Source organism: Leucopleurus acutus (genome assembly GCF_964270905.1).
Source record: "Leucopleurus acutus genome assembly, chromosome: 16".
Taxonomy (NCBI): Eukaryota; Metazoa; Chordata; class Mammalia; order Artiodactyla; family Delphinidae; genus Leucopleurus; species Leucopleurus acutus.
In genome coordinates, this window is record NC_139158.1 from 26,084,546 (window position 1) to 26,101,902 (window position 17,357).

The 17,357-nt window shown below is 49.0% G+C and overlaps 1 protein-coding gene across 1 annotated transcript in view; it reads left to right on the top strand.

The window, feature by feature from the left end:
- Positions 1-17,357, top strand: part of MYH11 (myosin heavy chain 11) — a 119,402-nt gene that overhangs the window by 46,602 nt on the left and 55,443 nt on the right. The window contains exons 4-8 of the mRNA XM_082857252.1: positions 3,029-3,056; positions 9,646-9,748; positions 11,365-11,385; positions 13,859-13,951; positions 17,101-17,164. Coding sequence (XP_082713378.1) covers positions 3,029-3,056; positions 9,646-9,748; positions 11,365-11,385; positions 13,859-13,951; positions 17,101-17,164 — 309 coding nt within the window. The remainder of the gene's footprint in view (positions 1-3,028; positions 3,057-9,645; positions 9,749-11,364; positions 11,386-13,858; positions 13,952-17,100; positions 17,165-17,357) is intronic.

Genomic DNA, 17,357 nt, shown 5'->3' on the forward strand with positions numbered 1-17,357 from the left:
GAGTCTGATGCATGATGCTTCAACCCCCAGGTTGGTCCCTGAAGTGGCTGTGTGACTTTGGGTTACCTGACCTCAGTTTCCTTAAACTTAAAAGGGTTAGGGTCAAAGACCACACAGGGAAAGTGCCAGAAAAGTGTATCTGGCCCATAATAGGTGTTCAATAAGTAGTAGGTGTTGGGTTCAAATCCTGCCTCATCCACTTACTAGCTGTGTAACTGTGGGCAAGTTTTAAAATGTCTCTGTGCCTCGGTTTATTAATCTGTGAAATGGGGATAAAATTGGTCTGTCTCATAGGATGTACGGGGGTTGAATGAGTTAATACAGGCAAATGATTGAAATAATGCATGACACAGAGAAGGTGCTAAGTAGTAGATACTATTATGTAGTATTTTCAGGGTCTAGCATGAGGAAGAATACCTGGTAGATGCCCTAAATGCATTTGTTGAATGAATGAATGAGTGACTCAGTTTCTTGTGTGTATATTGAACTTCCCCATCAAGAAACTCATGTCTTCCAGGTTTGGGGTTGGCTTTTTTCAGTGCTCACCAAGCTACACCTTCTCTGTGTCAGGGACTTAGGGCTCAGGGGCTGGGGATCCAGAAACTGAGGGAAGCGGGGTCCAGAACTGGATACTTCTGCCTATGAGCAGTTCATGGTTCTGTGGGGGCACAGACACAAACAAAGAGAAAAAAACCAGCCTGGGACAGGGCGCTCGGGCAGCACAGGGGCTGTGGCAGTGGAGACATCTGTCTTGGGGATGGGCAGGAGCCAGTGACAGTTCCAGGATTTCTGTCTGGGAGGGTCTTAGAGGCAGCAGTCAGGTTATTTGATGGAGGCTGGGGGCTTTTCTTAGGGCTTCTTCTCTCTAACAAGGTTGACTATTTGTGATAGCTTAGGAGCGTTGACGGAGATTTACAGCCAAGCCTCCCCCTGGCTCCATCACTGTGTGGAAGGCTTCTTAGAAGAGGTGTCATCTTTGAGACTGAGGGAAATGGCCAGGAAAGGAGAAGAGAAAGGGCTGCTAGGCAGCAGGAGTAGCCTGAACAAAGGCACAGAGTGCGTTTGGGGGTTGATCCAGGTGGGGTTGCCGGGGAATTCACAGTGATGGACATAGAAGTGCCAGGACTGGGGAGGCAGGCAGGCAGGGCCGCTCACGGGAGGCCTCGGATGCCCCTTCTGGGCCTCGTCTGAGGACACTGGGGGCCGTGGACAGCTTTTCAAAACTGCTTTATTAAGATAAAACTTGCATACCAAAAACCCTCCCAAGATAAGTGTAAAATTCAGTGATTTTCAATACATTGAGTTATGTAAGCATCACCGCAGTCCAGCTGACAAACCCCAGAATGATCCTTCATGCCTGTTTGCAGTCACCCCAGCCCAGCCCCTGGCAACCACTGATCTACCTTCCCTCTTTTATGCATTTACCTATTCTGCACATTTCTTATAACTGGAATCACACAATATGTAGCCCTCTGTGTCTGACTTTTCCTTAGCATCATGTTTTTGAGGGTCATCCATGTAGCCTGTATCGGTACTTCATTGTTTCTATGACTGAATAATGTTCCATTGTATAGATTGACCACATTTTATTTATCCCTCCACCAGCAAATGGACATTTGGGTTGTTTCTACTTTTTAGCTATTATGATAACGCTGCTGTGAACATTTGTGTGCAAGTCTTGTAGAGACACATGTTTCTGTTCTCTTGGGTGGATTCCTAGGAGTGGAATAGCTGGGTCATATGATGAATTTTTGTTTAACATTTTAAGAAACTTCCAAAGTGGAAGAGGGTTAAGAAGCAGAGGGATCAGGCAGTTCAGCGTGTCAGAAAGATTACTCTGAGAAGGGGTTTGGAGGGGGATGTCACAAGATCCTGGGAGATCTTTGATCATAAGAGGCTGAGGGTTGTGTTGGTGGGAATGGAGCAGGGAATGGAGTTAAGAAATGCCTGCCGCTTCACCATTGCCCAGCAGAGGATGTGATGCTCTGCTTTCTCAGTTATGGTTAACTGGCTGATGACTAAGGTGTTTAACCTTCCCCGTGTCCCTCATAGGGGATCTTGACTCCACCCCCTAAGGCCACTTTAAGAGCAGAAGGTGATCAGTAATGTCTGCTTAATCACGTTTAACCTCACGATGCCCTGTGCACCCACCAGGGTTCTCTGGTGGTAAGTGACAGAGACCTTATCTAGAAAAGGAATTTCTGGAGGAGTATTGGGGAGCTCACAGATGGGGTGGGAAGAGTGGGGAGCCAGCCTCAGAAAATGTTAGAAAACGGGGCTGTTTGGGCTCTGGGGGCAGGAAGTGAGGCCCCCTCAGGGCCTCCGTTGTGCTTCTCCATCCTTGATCCAGCTCGGTGTTTGAGCTCAGAGATTCTGATTGCCATAGCCTAGGAAACGTTGTTGCCTCTTGGCTGGGGTAGCTTGTGGGTCAGTCCCACCAAGACTGTACATGATGGTGGGGTGGGGGTGTGGGGGGGCAGGGAACATGGATCCTTACGGACCATAGGATGCTTTTCTCGGAAGAAGAGGAAATGGATACTGGATTTTCAAACCAAAAATGTCCACTACCCCATATTCCAGATAAAAAAAACTGAACCATGGAGAGGTTAAGAATATTTGCCCAAAGTCATAGAGGTGGGAAGTGGCCAAGTTGGAATGCCAGTCTGTCTGGATCCAAAGTCGGTGTTCTGTCTGTGACCTAATCTGGGCAGAGTGGGTCTCCTGGGACCCTCCAGAGCTAGTGGGGCAGGGATTCTCACTGCCTCCTGAACGCGTCAGTCTCCGGTATCTTTCTGGGACTGCCTCCAGGACTTCAGGGGGTCGGGAAAAGTATCTAAAAGAGCCCTGCTGCCCTCTTGGCTTTGGTCTTATCCCCTATGACCTGGGCAATGAGCCCAGCTGGCCCCTTGTCGCCTCCAGGGGGCCCAACATGTAGGAGCTTAAATGGGAGGCCTGGGAGGCACCATATCCAGGCGCTCAGCTCAGAGCAAATTCTAACTCATGGCTCTTTTTTTCTTTCTGTTCTCAGATCGAGAGGACCAGTCCATTCTCTGCACGTAAGTGGAGCTGCTTTTTCTTTTGTTTTTCTAGAGTCAAGATCCAACCTATTAAAGAAAAAGGTCCATGAGAACAGGGCTCTTTGATGTGTTTGCTGTTCCACGCACCCCTAACCTGCCAGGGATACCAGGTGCCGTCTTGTTCTGCACCACCCCCTTTTAAAAACCAGCATTTATTGAGCACTTACTGTGTGCCAGGTCCTGAACTAAATATTTTACAGACAGAATTGCTTCTAATTCCATAACAGCTCTGTGAAGGTAGATGCCATTTCCGTTGGTGAGGAAGTCTTGGCTTGTGTTAAACAATGTGTTAAACAATCACCCTCAAATTTCACAATTAGTAACCACATTGTGCCATATTTGGTGGCTGGTGTCATTATTTCTTTGAAGACCTGGATACATAGTCAGAAGATACTAACTCAATTTAGAATCATTCAGAGGGTTTTCAGTGTTCAGGAAAATCTCTCCTGTGGTGGGCAGAATACAGGTATCCCCTGGAGAATTTGTGGACTTAGTTCAGACCACTGCAATGAAGTGAATATCACAGTAAAGCGAGTCAGGCAGATTTTTTGGTTTCCTAGTACATATAAAAGTTATGTTTACACTATACTGTAGTCTATTAAGTGTTCAATAGCATTATATCTAAATAAACAACTGTACACACCTTAATTAAAACATACCCGTTGCTAAAAAATCTTAACTATCATCTGAACCTTCAGGGAGTTGCAATCTTTTTGCAGGAGTGACATCAGAGATCACTGATCACAGATCACCATGACAAATAGAATAGTAATGAAAAAGTTTGAAATATTACGAGAATTACCAAAACATGACACAGAGACATGAAGTGAACAAATGCTGTTGGAAAAATGCTTGACACAGTGTTACCACAAATCTTTAATTTGTAAAAAAACACAATATCTGCAAATTGCAATAAAGCAAAGTGCAATGCAAGTGCCTGTGATGGTCCCGCCGAGGTCTCCACCTCCTAATCACCAGAACCTGTGAATGTGTCGGGTGACATGGCAAAGGGGAATGAAGGTTGCCATGGCATTACGGTTGCTAATCAGCTGACCTTAGAATAGGGAAGGGATCGTAGATTATCCAGGTGGGCCTAATGGAATCACAAGGTCCTTACAAGTAGAAGAGGGAGGCAGGGGAGGAGTCAGAGGGAGATGCAGTGTGAGAAGGACTTCACCCACCATTGCTGGCTTTGAAGATGGAGGAAGCCCAGGATGAGAACAGCTTCTAGAAGCTGGAAAGGCAAAGAAATGGGCTCTCCCCTAGTGCTCCCAGAAAGAAACACAACCCTGCTGACATCTTGGTTTTAGCCCAGTACAATCCATGTCAGACTTCTGCCCTCCAGAACTGTAATATAATCAGTTTGTGTTGTTTTAAGTCGCTACGTTTGTATAATTTGTTACAGCAGCAATGGGAAACTAATACACCCTCCTTCCTTCTTCACCTCTACACCCACTCCTGTCTCATTCACTATTCAACAGATTGAATGGGTCTGTTCCACTGGTGAGTACTTGGCATATAGGAATGAACCAAAAATAAATGACTTCTCAAGAGGGAAGACAGACACTAGAACAATAATTACACACTTCCCTTTGGTACTGCTTGAATTTACTGTTTGGTCCTGTGAAGGTAATACCTTTTCAGGAACTAAAAAAAAAATACATACACATTTTAAAAATCACTTAAAGAAATGTGTAATTACAAACTGAAAATTATGAAGAATGAGACATGTAAGGAACTAGGAGAATGTGTAAATCAGAGAAGTTCTAACTGGGGAGAACACTAAACGTTTCCCAAAGAAGTGATGCAGAGATGCTGAAGAAAAGAGAGGAATAGTTTACAGCATATGCAAAGACCCTGAGGTCAGATAGAGCATGTTCTATCGGAGAAACTGAGAGATCAGTTTGGCCAGAGTGTGTCTCCCAACAAAAGCCCTCTGTCTGAGAAGAGGTATTATAGGACATTTAGGACTGTGGTTGCAAACTCAAAGGCCAATCAAAGTCAACCAAGTACTGTTAATGTGTGAAAAGTCCTGGGTGTAGCACAGTAGGGAATGGTAGGGAGTGTGGTGAACTGGAGAAAATGGCCCATCTGAGGGGGGGAGCTGCTACCCATCTCCTGTCTACTGTTGCCAGGGGAGAATGCAGGTCCAATGTTGCCAGACTTTCCTACATTTCAGTAGAAGCTGGAAATCTAGGTTTTTATGTGAAATATCAAATTTTTAAACATTGGCACCTAATTTACATGAACACATATACACAGATCTCCAGCCAAATAAAGTCCATTTGTGGGCTGGCTTTGCCAATGGGCCACCTGTTTACAACCTCTGTCCCAGAACTTTGGGCCAGGAAGGGTCCTCAGAGATAACTGAGACTGCACTTCCTGCCCCCCCCAACACACACACCTGGTCAGTTACGAGCGTTGCAGGAAATTTTCATAGAGCATCAAAATCGGGAATGATTCATATTATTTAATATGAAAGTGGATTCAAGTTGGTCTCTGTAATAATATCTCCCTTTCATTCACTTGTATTCCAAATATTGCTTTGAGGGGGTGGGGCGGCGGCAGGGTGATAATTATGGTGGAGAATTGGGTCAACAGCACACAGACAGGCTGGTTATGGCCAGCCTGAGTTGTACGTGTCAGGGGTGGTCATGGTGTTGGCGCTGGGGTCTCATACAGTGCACGTAGCTTAGAGAAACCAACCACGCCCTTCGGGAGGAAAACTAGCACTGGCGGATCTAGTGCAGGTGAGGTCACCACCATCCACCCAATGGATGTGTTCCAGAGTGAGGGTGAGAATAGACATGGGACCCTGCCGATCCCTCCACTGGTCTCGTTCCCCTGTGGCCCTGACGATGTGAGCATCTCGCCTTGCCGAGCCCGTTCTCTCCCCTGCATGGTCCGTATTGCACACTCGGAATCCCTGCATCTAGTTGGCATTTATACACAGAGGCTGCTTTAGAGGGGCATTGCATACCAAGTCACAGATGCATTGCTTTGAGGATGTTTTAAGGGATTTTTCAATTTTACCTTTCTGTGGTTGATTGTGTTGACTTACAGGCTGTTGGTCCCCAGCCTCCATATCAAATGTGACTCCACTTCTCTGCAGGTCTCATTAGAATCTAGGTTCATCCATGGAAGGGACTGTCCACCGAGTTATGTCATTGAAAGCCTCCTTAGGGTGGGGGTTACAAGCCAGATCACCCGGGTTTCGATCCTGGCTCTGCCTCTCACTAGCTTGTAGCTTCAGGTACAAATTTAACCTCTCCAGGGCTCCGTGTTCTCACTATAAAGTGGGGAAGTAAGAATGATGATAATGGTACTTAATGGTACTTAATAGGGTTGTTGTGAGTGTTACATATATATGTGTATGTATATGAATATGTGTATGTATATCTATATATACAGACACACATACTCATATATATGACTACTATGTATATATCTGACTAAGAACCAAGCAAGCCCTGTAAGCTAGATATTCATATGTCATGACTAACATGTGTGTCCTGGCAGAGCAGAGAACCCACTGCTCAAGTCCAGTTACCTCATTTTTATAGAGGAGGAAATCAGAGAGGTCATGAGATTTGCCCAGAGGCACACAGCGAGTTTTTGTCAATAGTGAGACTTGGACCTAAATTTCTTGAGGCCGTTGGAGGGCCCAACCCTCATTTGCTGGCCTTCACTGATGAGCCAGCCACAGCCCCACCATCCCCTGCCCCACTACAGACTGTGGCATCGGGGTTGAGGAATGGCTGGCATCTTTCGTATTTAGCGCATCTATCTGGAGGAAAAGAGCTGCAGCCTGTCCGCCCTGGCTCAAACACTCGGGGTATGAGCTGAGACCCGAGTGATGAGAGGAAGCAAGCCCCAAGGAGGACTTGGGGGAGGAGTTTCGGTTGGGGAACAGCAAGGGCAAAGGTCCTAAGGTGGCAACCACTTGTGTTTTGAGGGTCGGAGACGGTCTGAGTGGGTGGGGCGCAGGGAGGAAGGAGAAGGGTAGGAGGATGTGGTCGGGGACATGGTCATGCAGGGTCTGGCAGGCTGGGGCGAGCGTATGGACAAGAGGTTAGAGCAGATCTTTCTGATCATTCAAGGAGGCCAGAGTGCCGCTTGGGGATAAGCACTGATGCCCTAGGGTCTGGGGGACTGGGACTCAGTGGCAGGAGATGCTGTTGTCAGGCGACTCTCCCGTTCAGGGGAGGCAACTCAGGCCAACAGGTGCCTCTGTCACTCTCCCTGGGGCCAGTGCTGACTCTTGGAAAACTGCAGGCTTCCCAGGAGTTTGCCTTTGTTGCTTCACCCAACCTGCATTCGCTCCCAACCAGGCTTCCTACTTTGACCCCACCTGCCCTCATCCCTTCCACGCTGTTTCTGAAGAAGAGGGAGAAACACTTTCTGGCAGAGGCCTGCAGGGTTTTTAAAGGTGTTTTTGATAACACAGTGCAGTGTTGAAGGGGCGCAGATGCCTCAGGAAAGTGGCCGCTGTGCTTAGCTGGCGAGGCTGTGGAGGCACAGATCTAGGTTTGCTTTCCCGCTGTGCTGCACGCCAGCAATTTGTTCTTGGGCAGGTTGGTTAAGCCTCCCAGCCTCAGTCTCCTCATCTGTAGAATGGGGGTATCAGTTGTGCCCACCTCCCAGGGTTGTTGAGAGAATTGAAGGAGCTGTGTAGGGGGGAGCTGAGCACAATGTTGGCACAGTGCAGGTGCCTGTGATTGGCAGCTGGGGTTCTGATGCAGCGCCATGGTTAGTATCAACCAGAGTTCTGCTGAGCCCTGCTTGCTTGACCATGAACTGCGTAAAACCACCTCAGATACGTCCAGTGTGGGCTCTGTTAGACCTCTCTCCACAAATGTGGCTGCACGTCAGTTCTTGGGCCATTAGTTCAAGAGACGGATGGCCTGGCTTCACCCCCAGCAGCTCTTGACTCAGTGGATCTGGGGTAGAGCTGGGGAAACCTGTGTTTTTATCTAGTGTCTTGGGCGACTGTGAAGCTGCAGGGCTGGTCAGCAAGCTGGCAGGGATTGGAAACACTTGTCAAGGGTCGTCTACACAGGGGACGCTGAAGGGGTGGCTGTGTCTGAGCTGTGCACCCCCGTCTGCTCTCGGTGGGGGTCTAGAGGGGGTTGTCTGGGAGCTGAACCTCCACCAGCAGAGGGAGGGAGCTGGGGTGCTGCAGCCCACTGGGAGCTCAGAAGGGCGGGAAGCGTGAGTCAGGGAGGACTGGAGGGTCCTGGAGATTCTGACGCACACTTTGCAATGAGGGCGTCTGGCTCATCCCCCAGTTTGCTGACCCATCGGTGCAGGCCTTGTGGTAGGAAGATTTCTCAGGTTACCTGGTGGCTGCAGGGGTTAATGAGGGGGCCCCAGTCTTGGCTCCCGGGGAGCCTGGGCTGGGAGTGAGCCCACCCAGAGATTGGGGTCCTCAGACCGTTAGCTGACTCTCCTGGCTGAGGAAGTAAAGTGATAGTGGGGCATTTGGGTCCCTTTCCCTCCTAAGTGATGCTGTGACAACACTTGGAGGCACTGAGCAAGGCGACACGAGGACATTTTCGCTCCAGACAGACCAGGTTTTCATTTTGGGGGTGGCTTGTGTGCTAGATGGAAAAGAACAGAGTCCTGGTCTCAGCTCTGTCATATTCTCATGACATGATCTACAGAAAGCCACTGACCCTGTCTGAGCCTCAGTTTCTTCATCTAGAAAATGGACAACTGCACCTACCTCGCAGAGTGGTTGTAAGGAATAAATGGGTTAGTTCATAAAAAGCTCTTAGCACAGTGCCTGATGACGTGTTAATGCACAGTGAACACAAGTGCTACTTATAAGTTACATTTGAAATTTCCACTAAGCCCCCAGCCATTCTAAGTGAAACCAAAGAAGAAAGTATAGGGTAACAGAAAAAGAATGGTAGCTATTAATATGCATAATAACCATGCCTATGGGTATTTTATCTTAATGCATTTTTAGGCATGGTCAGTGAATCTACAGCTGTCTGTTTAGAGATATTCATCTTAACCCCAGACCAGGATCGACAAATGCAAATGCCTAGGAGAGTCTGGCAGGTAATAGAAAGGAGTGAAGTGGGCCGGGAGTGGCAATAGGGAGTGGTAAAGACTGCGGCAAATTGGAAAGCCACAGTATCCATTCAAGGGATTCAAGTGATTCTGCCACAGACAATTGATCGCTTGGGAGAATGTCGACCCAGTGTTACCAGAGGTCCTTGGGTTTGTCCCTCCCCAAGAGAATCCAGAACTTTGCAGTTCATAAAACACAATGGTTGTATACACCATATGCTTATCTGCCCTTGCTTTTTCTATCCAACGTATATTTTAGAGTGCATTCTGTCTGATCATATATAGTAGTGGCTGCCTGGAGATGCTGTATTTTATTTTATCAACCCTTATGGATCATAATTTTGATTGTTTCCATTCCTTAAAAAATGTAAAAAAAAATACACACACAATTGATCCTCATTATTCACTGATTCCATATATGCAGGTTTACCTACTTGCTAACACCTGTGTGGGGCTGTTTCCGGTGGGTCACTTTTCCCTTATCTTTCAGAGGCGAGTCTGGAGCTGGGAAAACTGAAAACACCAAGAAAGTCATCCAGTACCTGGCCGTGGTGGCCTCCTCCCACAAGGGCAAGAAGGACACAAGTATCACGGTGAGTGGTAGTTCCTGCCCTGTGGCCACGACTTAGCAGATGGGCCCCCGGGCTCGTGGGCTGACCGAGGGAGAGACAGCACCGTTAAGAAGGCCAGGACTTGGCATTGTAAGGACTCAGGGCTGTGCTTCACTGCCCCTCCCCAGAGAGCTCACCAGAGGGCTGCTTTTCCTCCTGGGTGGGCCCGTTTGGGTCTAGGTGATTTCTCGCTTCAGCCAGGATCATCTCCTGAGGGGTCCTGTCCTGTGAAATGAGAGGAGGAGTCTTGATTGACATCAAAGCTTCTCAACCGTGGCACCAGAGTCGTTTTGGACTGAGTAATTGTGGGGCTGTCTTATGCCTTGGAGGGTTTTAGCAGCATCCCTGGCCTCTCCCCACTGGAGGCTGGTAGCAACCCCTGCCCTCGGTTATGCAGCCAAGAATGTCTCTAGGGACATTGCCAGGTGCCCATTGGGGGGCACGGTCACCCCTGCTGGAGAACTACTGCCTGAACTGAATCTCTGGAAATTCCCTAGTGTTGAGGGACACCTGTCATTCCTCCATGTGTCCCTCAAATGGGAACCCCAGGGGATGGGAACATTGGTGTCATTCAGCATATGGGCTTTGGTCCAGTGCCCTTGACCGAGCATCTACTGTATGCCGGGCGCTGCCAGGATGGGGTCCAGCGATGAGGCTGCGAGGCACTGTTATTCTAGCTACTGAGCTTTTGGACTCGGGGGAAAGAGAGACAGTCATCAAATAATCATACAGATCAACCCATGGTGATGCAGTTTGATTAAGGCCTTAGAAGGAAAGAAGAGGCTGTTTCTAGAATCATCCCTTCTTGGGTCCATCCCTCTCTTCCTCCTCCGTCTTAGCCCTGCCTCGTCTGTCCCAGAGGAGGCGACAAGCAATGGGGCTGCTTGAAGGACCTGCCAGCGCCTCTGTGTGAAGGTTTGGGGTGGGGGCAGGGGAACGGCAGAGCGGAGGCCTGAAGGCTTGGGGTGTCACTGGTTCCTGCCACTCTGGATCTTGCTTCTGGGGCTCAGAGGCAGCACTGGAGCAGCCACAGAGGCCAGTTTGTCTGGAGGCCCTCGGAGATCTCGGGTGGGCTCTGGTTGTAGCCTGGGGAACCTTCCTCCCTCAAACAGACGCAGGAAACCCACACTGTCTCTGGCACCGTGTATGGGAACAAATAGCGCCAAAGTTCACGTGGCAGTTAAACACCACTTCCCACCGCCTTTCCTTTTCCTAGAATAGTGATGATAAGTAATAGTAGTACTTAATAATAGTGACTGATCTTTATCAAGCAGCTGCTATGTGCCAGATACCTTTTTCTCTGTGTGTGAGAACACATCTCAGACAGCATCTCATGAGACACAGTTTTAAAGACTGCACCTCGGCCCCAGCAATTAAAAAACTTTGAAATGTCTGAATCTCTAAGAAATTAGAAAAGACAGCGGCAAAACAGAAAGGAAATTGAATCCAAGAAAAGTTGCTGCTTTCCTAGTTGGAGAATCTTGGAGAATCCAGGCTGTCTGAGCAGGGGGATTGAAATCGTATATTCTCCAGACCCTGATGTACGTGTGATGGAAATAACACTGACATTTGTTTTATACTGTATTGTTCAACCACAGCAAGGCCCATCTTTTGCCTACGTGAGTAACTGGGAGTGTTTTCCTGGTGTGTACGGGAGGCACGGAGTGTGTTTAGATGTGCATGCTCCTGTCGCACCCACTGAGCCCCATAGCTGATGGTAGAATGGGCTAGATCCCCGAGTTTCACAACCCAAACCTACAAACTCACTGAAACACCGTCCTGCGGGTGTCCAATGTCAGTGTGGGGCGCGGGGCGCGTTGCCACCCGCAGGACCCATTGGACTTCCCAGGGTTGACCTCCAGCCGGGAATGGATTTCCCCAGTTCAGAATGGATCTCATTACCCTTCCCACCAATGTGTCCGCCACCGGTAACCCTGACTGGAAGGCCCTGGAGACGTCTGTTCCATCTGGTTGAGCCTTGAAGGACCTTCTGGCCCTAAAGCTTCCCTGGCTTGATTGACAGTCAGTTAATGGCACTGCTGTGGCATGCCTCTCTCCCCACTCCCTGCCATCATCCCTAAATATCTCCCCTGAGCCCTGTCCCCTGTGCACTGGTGTGTCCCTGTGCATGTGTGTGCAGTGCGTGTCTGTCTTTGCATGCCGGTTGCTTGACCCAGGGCTCCAGAAACGGGAGTCTTGGTGTTCACGAGGCACTAGCTTTGGTGGCATGGTAAGGCCCCAGCTATTGCGACACACAACCGGGCCCTGCGCAAACCTCTGCATGTGTAAACTCATCTCTAACTCAGAGCTTGGGGGGCTGGCATATGGGTCCCAGTCTGGGAGAGACCCTCAGATCAAGAGATCCTAGCGTGTGCTCGGATCACACTCAAACCATCTTAGTTAGACCTGGGCGGCAGTGTCATGGATGAATCAGAAGGAGAATCAGGCTTCTTATATAGGATCTGCTCCTGTGTGACTTTGGCCAAGTCACTTAACTTCTCTGGGCCACTGTCTCATCATCCATAAAATGAGTGGTTTGGACCAGATCTTCATGTTCAGAGCTCTCCTGAGAAGGATCTTTTGGCCCCAGAAGCTGGAACTCCCATTCTAGGTAGGGAACTTTTTCTGGGGATATTGGGACCCCAAGTTTGTGTTGACAGAAGTGACCCCATTAGTCTTCTTCCTGCTAGTCAAGCAAAGCCCTTTGCTCTCATTGTAAATTTCCACAAGTCCCAATTATGGGGATTTTACTGTGGCTGGGATTTTCACAGAGATGACACTTTTTTTTTTTTTTTTTTTTGCGGTATGTGGGCCTCTCACTGTGTGGCCTCTCCCGTTGCGGAGCACAGGCTCCAGACGTGCAGGCTCAGTGGCCATGGCTCACGGGCCCAGCCGCTCCGCGGCATGTGAGATCTTCCTGGACCGGGACACAAACCCGTGTCCCCTGCATCGGCAGGCGGACCAACCACTGCGCCACCAGGGAAGCCCAGAGATGACACTTTTATCTTCTTTGAGAGCTGTGAAGGAGGAGGGCATGTGAATAAATAGACACGTAAATTAGTAGCTTCCTGTTCTGTTCCTTTAGGGACAGCCACCCATGATGCCCTCCTGGTGTATAGAGGAGCAGGGAGAAAGCTGTGCGCTGCCTTTTCCTTTCTAGAACCTTTCCCAGGTTCTTTTTAGCCCAGCCCAACTGCCCTGAAAAAGAGGACAGGGGAACCAGCAGAGAAAACAGGAGAAAACCCTCAGGACCCGTACTTCCCAGGGTCGGCCTGGAGGAGGAGCTGGGTAGGAGAGCTGCTGAGCCAGTCTGCAGCCGCCGTGTCGTGGGGATAGGCAGAGAGCAGCTCGATGCTTCCTGGCATGATTTACCTTGTTGGCCCTTTCCTGCAACAATTAATCACGTGACCGCGTTTGTGCACAGGAGCCCCCTCAGAGGGGGCCGATGGGCTGTGTACAGTCTCAGCTGCATTTAACCTGATGAATGGAGCTCAAGCAACCTGCTTTGAAGCTTTGTTCTGCAGTCGGTTTGAAGTATTCCCGGTGGGTTTTGCACATTCCTTACTTGTCTTCCATAGGAGACTTCAGAAAACTGGTCCTGAGAAAGGAAAAATTGCAACTATAAAAAGAGGCACTAAAACCATCAGAAGAAGGGTTGTAGTGATTTAGCTTGAAGAAAGCTGCTTGTCAAACATAAGCAGCAGCAAGACTGTCGTGTACAGCAGGGCAGGCTGTGCACTGCACAACTCCATGGATTCACTATGATGTAAATGACATCCTGGTGTTGTACAGTGTGGCAGTTCTCAGTGGCAATGATGTCACATAGATGAGCAGGCCCTATCTAGGAAAAAGTGGTCTTCCTAGGTGATGTCCTTACAGATGTCCCAGCTATAAGAGAGCTCAGACATTTGTTTCTCTTCTGAAATCCTTGAGTAAATCTGGACATTAGCATTGGGGGTCTCAGATGTGTAGGTGATAGGATAGGAGAGAACCCGTGGGTGAAGGGCAGAATTTTGTGACAACATCTGTCTATGGCAGAGCTGTCAGTGTCTACGTCACTTTCTCCAATAACTAGATGTGAATGAATTTTAGGGTGAGCTGGAAAAGCAGCTTCTACAAGCAAACCCCATCCTGGAGGCTTTCGGCAATGCCAAAACTGTCAAGAACGACAACTCCTCACGATTTGTAAGTAGCAAAGCCACATGGGTTTTCTGGAAAAAGCTTGGGTGCCCTGGTGTCCCCTCCTGCCTGAGAATGCAGAGTATGTGTGTGCAGGGACGTCTGAGGCTGAAGGGATGGAGGTGTGCATTGCAACAGCATTTTGCTCTGCATCTCCAGTCCTGTCTTGACCTTACAACCCTGCAAGTGCTCCAGCCACTCACTCCCTCATTCATTCACTCACTATTCATTCAACAAATATTCATTCAGCATCTGCTTGCTAGGCTCCCTGTTAGAATTTGACATTCATAATTCATTCAGTAAATATTTACTGAGCACCTAGTAAGTGCTAGACACTTACACCCAATACTCATTTATTTATTCAGCAAAACATGCATTGAGTACCTACTATGTACCAAGCACATGCAAATTTCAATACACATTTATTATGCACCCACTGTATACAATCATTCTGGCAGGCAATTTTACACACACCATTCTCTCTCTCTCTCTCTCTCTCTTCGTTTGGCTCATTTTCATTAAGCACCTACTGTATAGCAGACCCTGAACTAGACGGCAAACAATTCAGACATGGTTCCAGGCTTCACAAAGCTTGTGGCCTAGTTGGGGAGCCAATAGTCAATGATGCAGGACTTCCCACACAGGCTTTCCCAGGTTCCAAGGCCCCCCCCCACTTTCTCACCTGAGCCTAATGGGGGAAGGAGAACTCTGAACACAGGTGGTTGATGACACTTACACAAAAATTATCTTGTACAAAAGAAGTGGGGGCCTCCACTCCATAGGAGAGTCAGAAAGATACTTTTTTTTTTAAGAGGAATGATGCTTTTTTAAAAAATTATTTTGTTTATTTATTTTTGGCTGTGTTGGGGTTTTGTTGCTGTGCGTGGCTTCCTCTAGTTGAGGCGAGCAGGGGCTAATCTTTGTTGCGGGGCTTGGGCTTCTCATTGCGGTGGCTTTTCTTGTTGTGGAGCGTGGGCTCTAGGCGCACGGGCTTCAGTAGTTGTGGCATGAGGGCTCAGTATTTATGACTTGCGGGTTCTAGAGTGCAGGCTCAGTAGTTGTGGCACATGGGCCTCGTTTTGCTCCGCAGCATGTGGGATCTTCCCGGACCAGGGCTTGAACCCGTGTCCCCTGCACTGGCAGATGGATTCTTAACCACTGCGCCACCTGGGAAGCCCAGAAAGATACTTTGATGAGGAAATTTGGAGGAAAGACTGCATCTGAATTCCACTAGTGAGGAGGCCCCTGCTGATTTGTGGGTGCCCCTCTGAACTGTCAGTCACCAGATGGGACCCTGTGAAAAACTCTTTGTAGAAACCTCTGCCCCGCCCACGTAGAGCTGCTCTGTGGGTATCTCTGTGTCCTGCATATTCACACGCATGGGCCCCAGCCTTGTCAACCCCAAGACCCACTTCTTATTACAAGTAATTATGCGGTGTTCCCTTTCCTTCCCTGAAAAAGTAGAGTCATAGATAACATCACCTACTACACACATCAGATTAAAAAAAAAAAAAAGCACAATGCCCTTGCTATAATATGAAGGAGAAATAAAACAATTCATAATTAAAATGTGCATTTCAGCATATCAGTTCTCGGGCCAGACCACATATGAAGACACAATGAACTAGTCAGACACTTGCATTTATATCCAGAATCACTGTGACCTTGACAGCTACAAATGCAGGCTGAGACAAGGGGGAGTTCGTCCGGGGACTGAAGCCATGGGATGGGATTTTCCAGAATGATGACATACTCTTTGGAAAGCTCTGAACCAAAGAACAATTTGCTCTCGAGTTACATGGATATGACATTCCTACATGAGAACAACATTAACGTTTTTTGTGTGTTTTTATCTAAAACACCATTAGGGTCTAGGCTCAGCTAATTATAAACGGGTTTTTCACCTCCGTGAGTGTCAGGTGGGACATTTGAAAGTCATAGGGTAGGTGGCTAATGCTTGGTGTCTGGGACTCTCTCGGTCATTGCAGGATGCCCAGCATCCTTGGCCCCTGTCCACTAAGAGCAGTAGCTGCCACCGTCATGTAACAATTCCAGTCCCTCCCCCAGATTTCCAAAATCCCCGCGGGGTTTGTGTTGGCTGCACCAAGAAGCACTGCATTTGTGCGTTGTAACCCAGTGCAGAGTTTCTAGGATGTCAGTAAATGAGAGCAAATTCAAAGTGAGTCCCTGCCATGTCCCCACTCACTGGTGCCCCAGGTCTTCTCGGGAGGAAGGCAAGATGGCTCCAGGACCAGCAGGCTCCTCTGTTACGGTTGCAATAACGTTCATTGTCCTGAATCATTCTACTGTCTGTCTCGCTTCCTGATGGAGGAAGAGGGAGGGTTTTGTCGAGGCCCAAGCAAGCCTAGGGGACGGTGCCTCCCACCACGTAATCACGGGTGGGTGAGGGCGGTAAGGATACGATCCTTTGTCAGCTGTTAAGAAAGCAGGAAAAGGGCCGGTGCTGCCAGAGGCGGGACCTGGCTGTCCTGGGTTCTGTGGTTCAGCTGAGGCAGAAAGCAGGTGGATTGGCATCTTTTCCAAGTGGAGAGATCTGATGGGCCCCGGGGCTGGGGGCATGGCCCAGCCCTGCCTACAGAGCCTCCTATGCAGGGCCTGCTCAGATAGCGCGGCTCCCTGGCATCACTGTTCATGCTCACCTGCCCCAAAGAAGCGGTTTACTTCGCAGCTGGATGAACTTGGGCTTGATTGATCATGGAGGCCCAGCGTGTTTCTGGGCAGTGGGGCAGCGGGGGAGGCCTCCAGCCACTGGGTGTGGCAAATGTGCCTTCTACTCATGCCTCGACGTCTTAGGAGCACTACCACACTGGGCAGGTCCCACTAGCTTTCTTGGCCTCAGTTTCCCCACCTTTAAAATGGGGAGAGCTATGATGGGCTGAGGGTCATTGCAAGAGCAAGTGAAATTGATTTGAGAAAGTGTTTTCTAAGTTCCTCTGTCGCCATAAGGCCCTCGATCTTCCCAGCTCAGGAGATGCTGACCTGTGAGATTCTTGAGTGTTTGCAAGAAGCTCTCTCTGGTTTTCTCCTTTTTCCCTTGAATGCTCCCTGACTCCTCTCTCCCCACTTGCCTGCAGCATGAGGGTGAGGGGTTGAGGCTGGGGAACCCACCATGAACTGTGTTTTCCTGTTGGCAGGGTAAATTTATCCGCATCAACTTCGACGTCACGGGTTACATCGTGGGAGCCAACATTGAGACATGTATCCTTTGCTGAGCCTGGGCCACCTGGGACTCCCACCCTTGGTCCCACCAACCTCCTGCCCAGAGCCTGAGGGGGGCACAAGAGCCACCCCTCTCTCCCCAGGTGCTTGGGTACCATCCAGAACGAATCTCTCCTGGGGTTGTTTTCCCCTAACAGCAAGCCTTGTAGTGTGGTGGTCCCCAGGTTTGAGG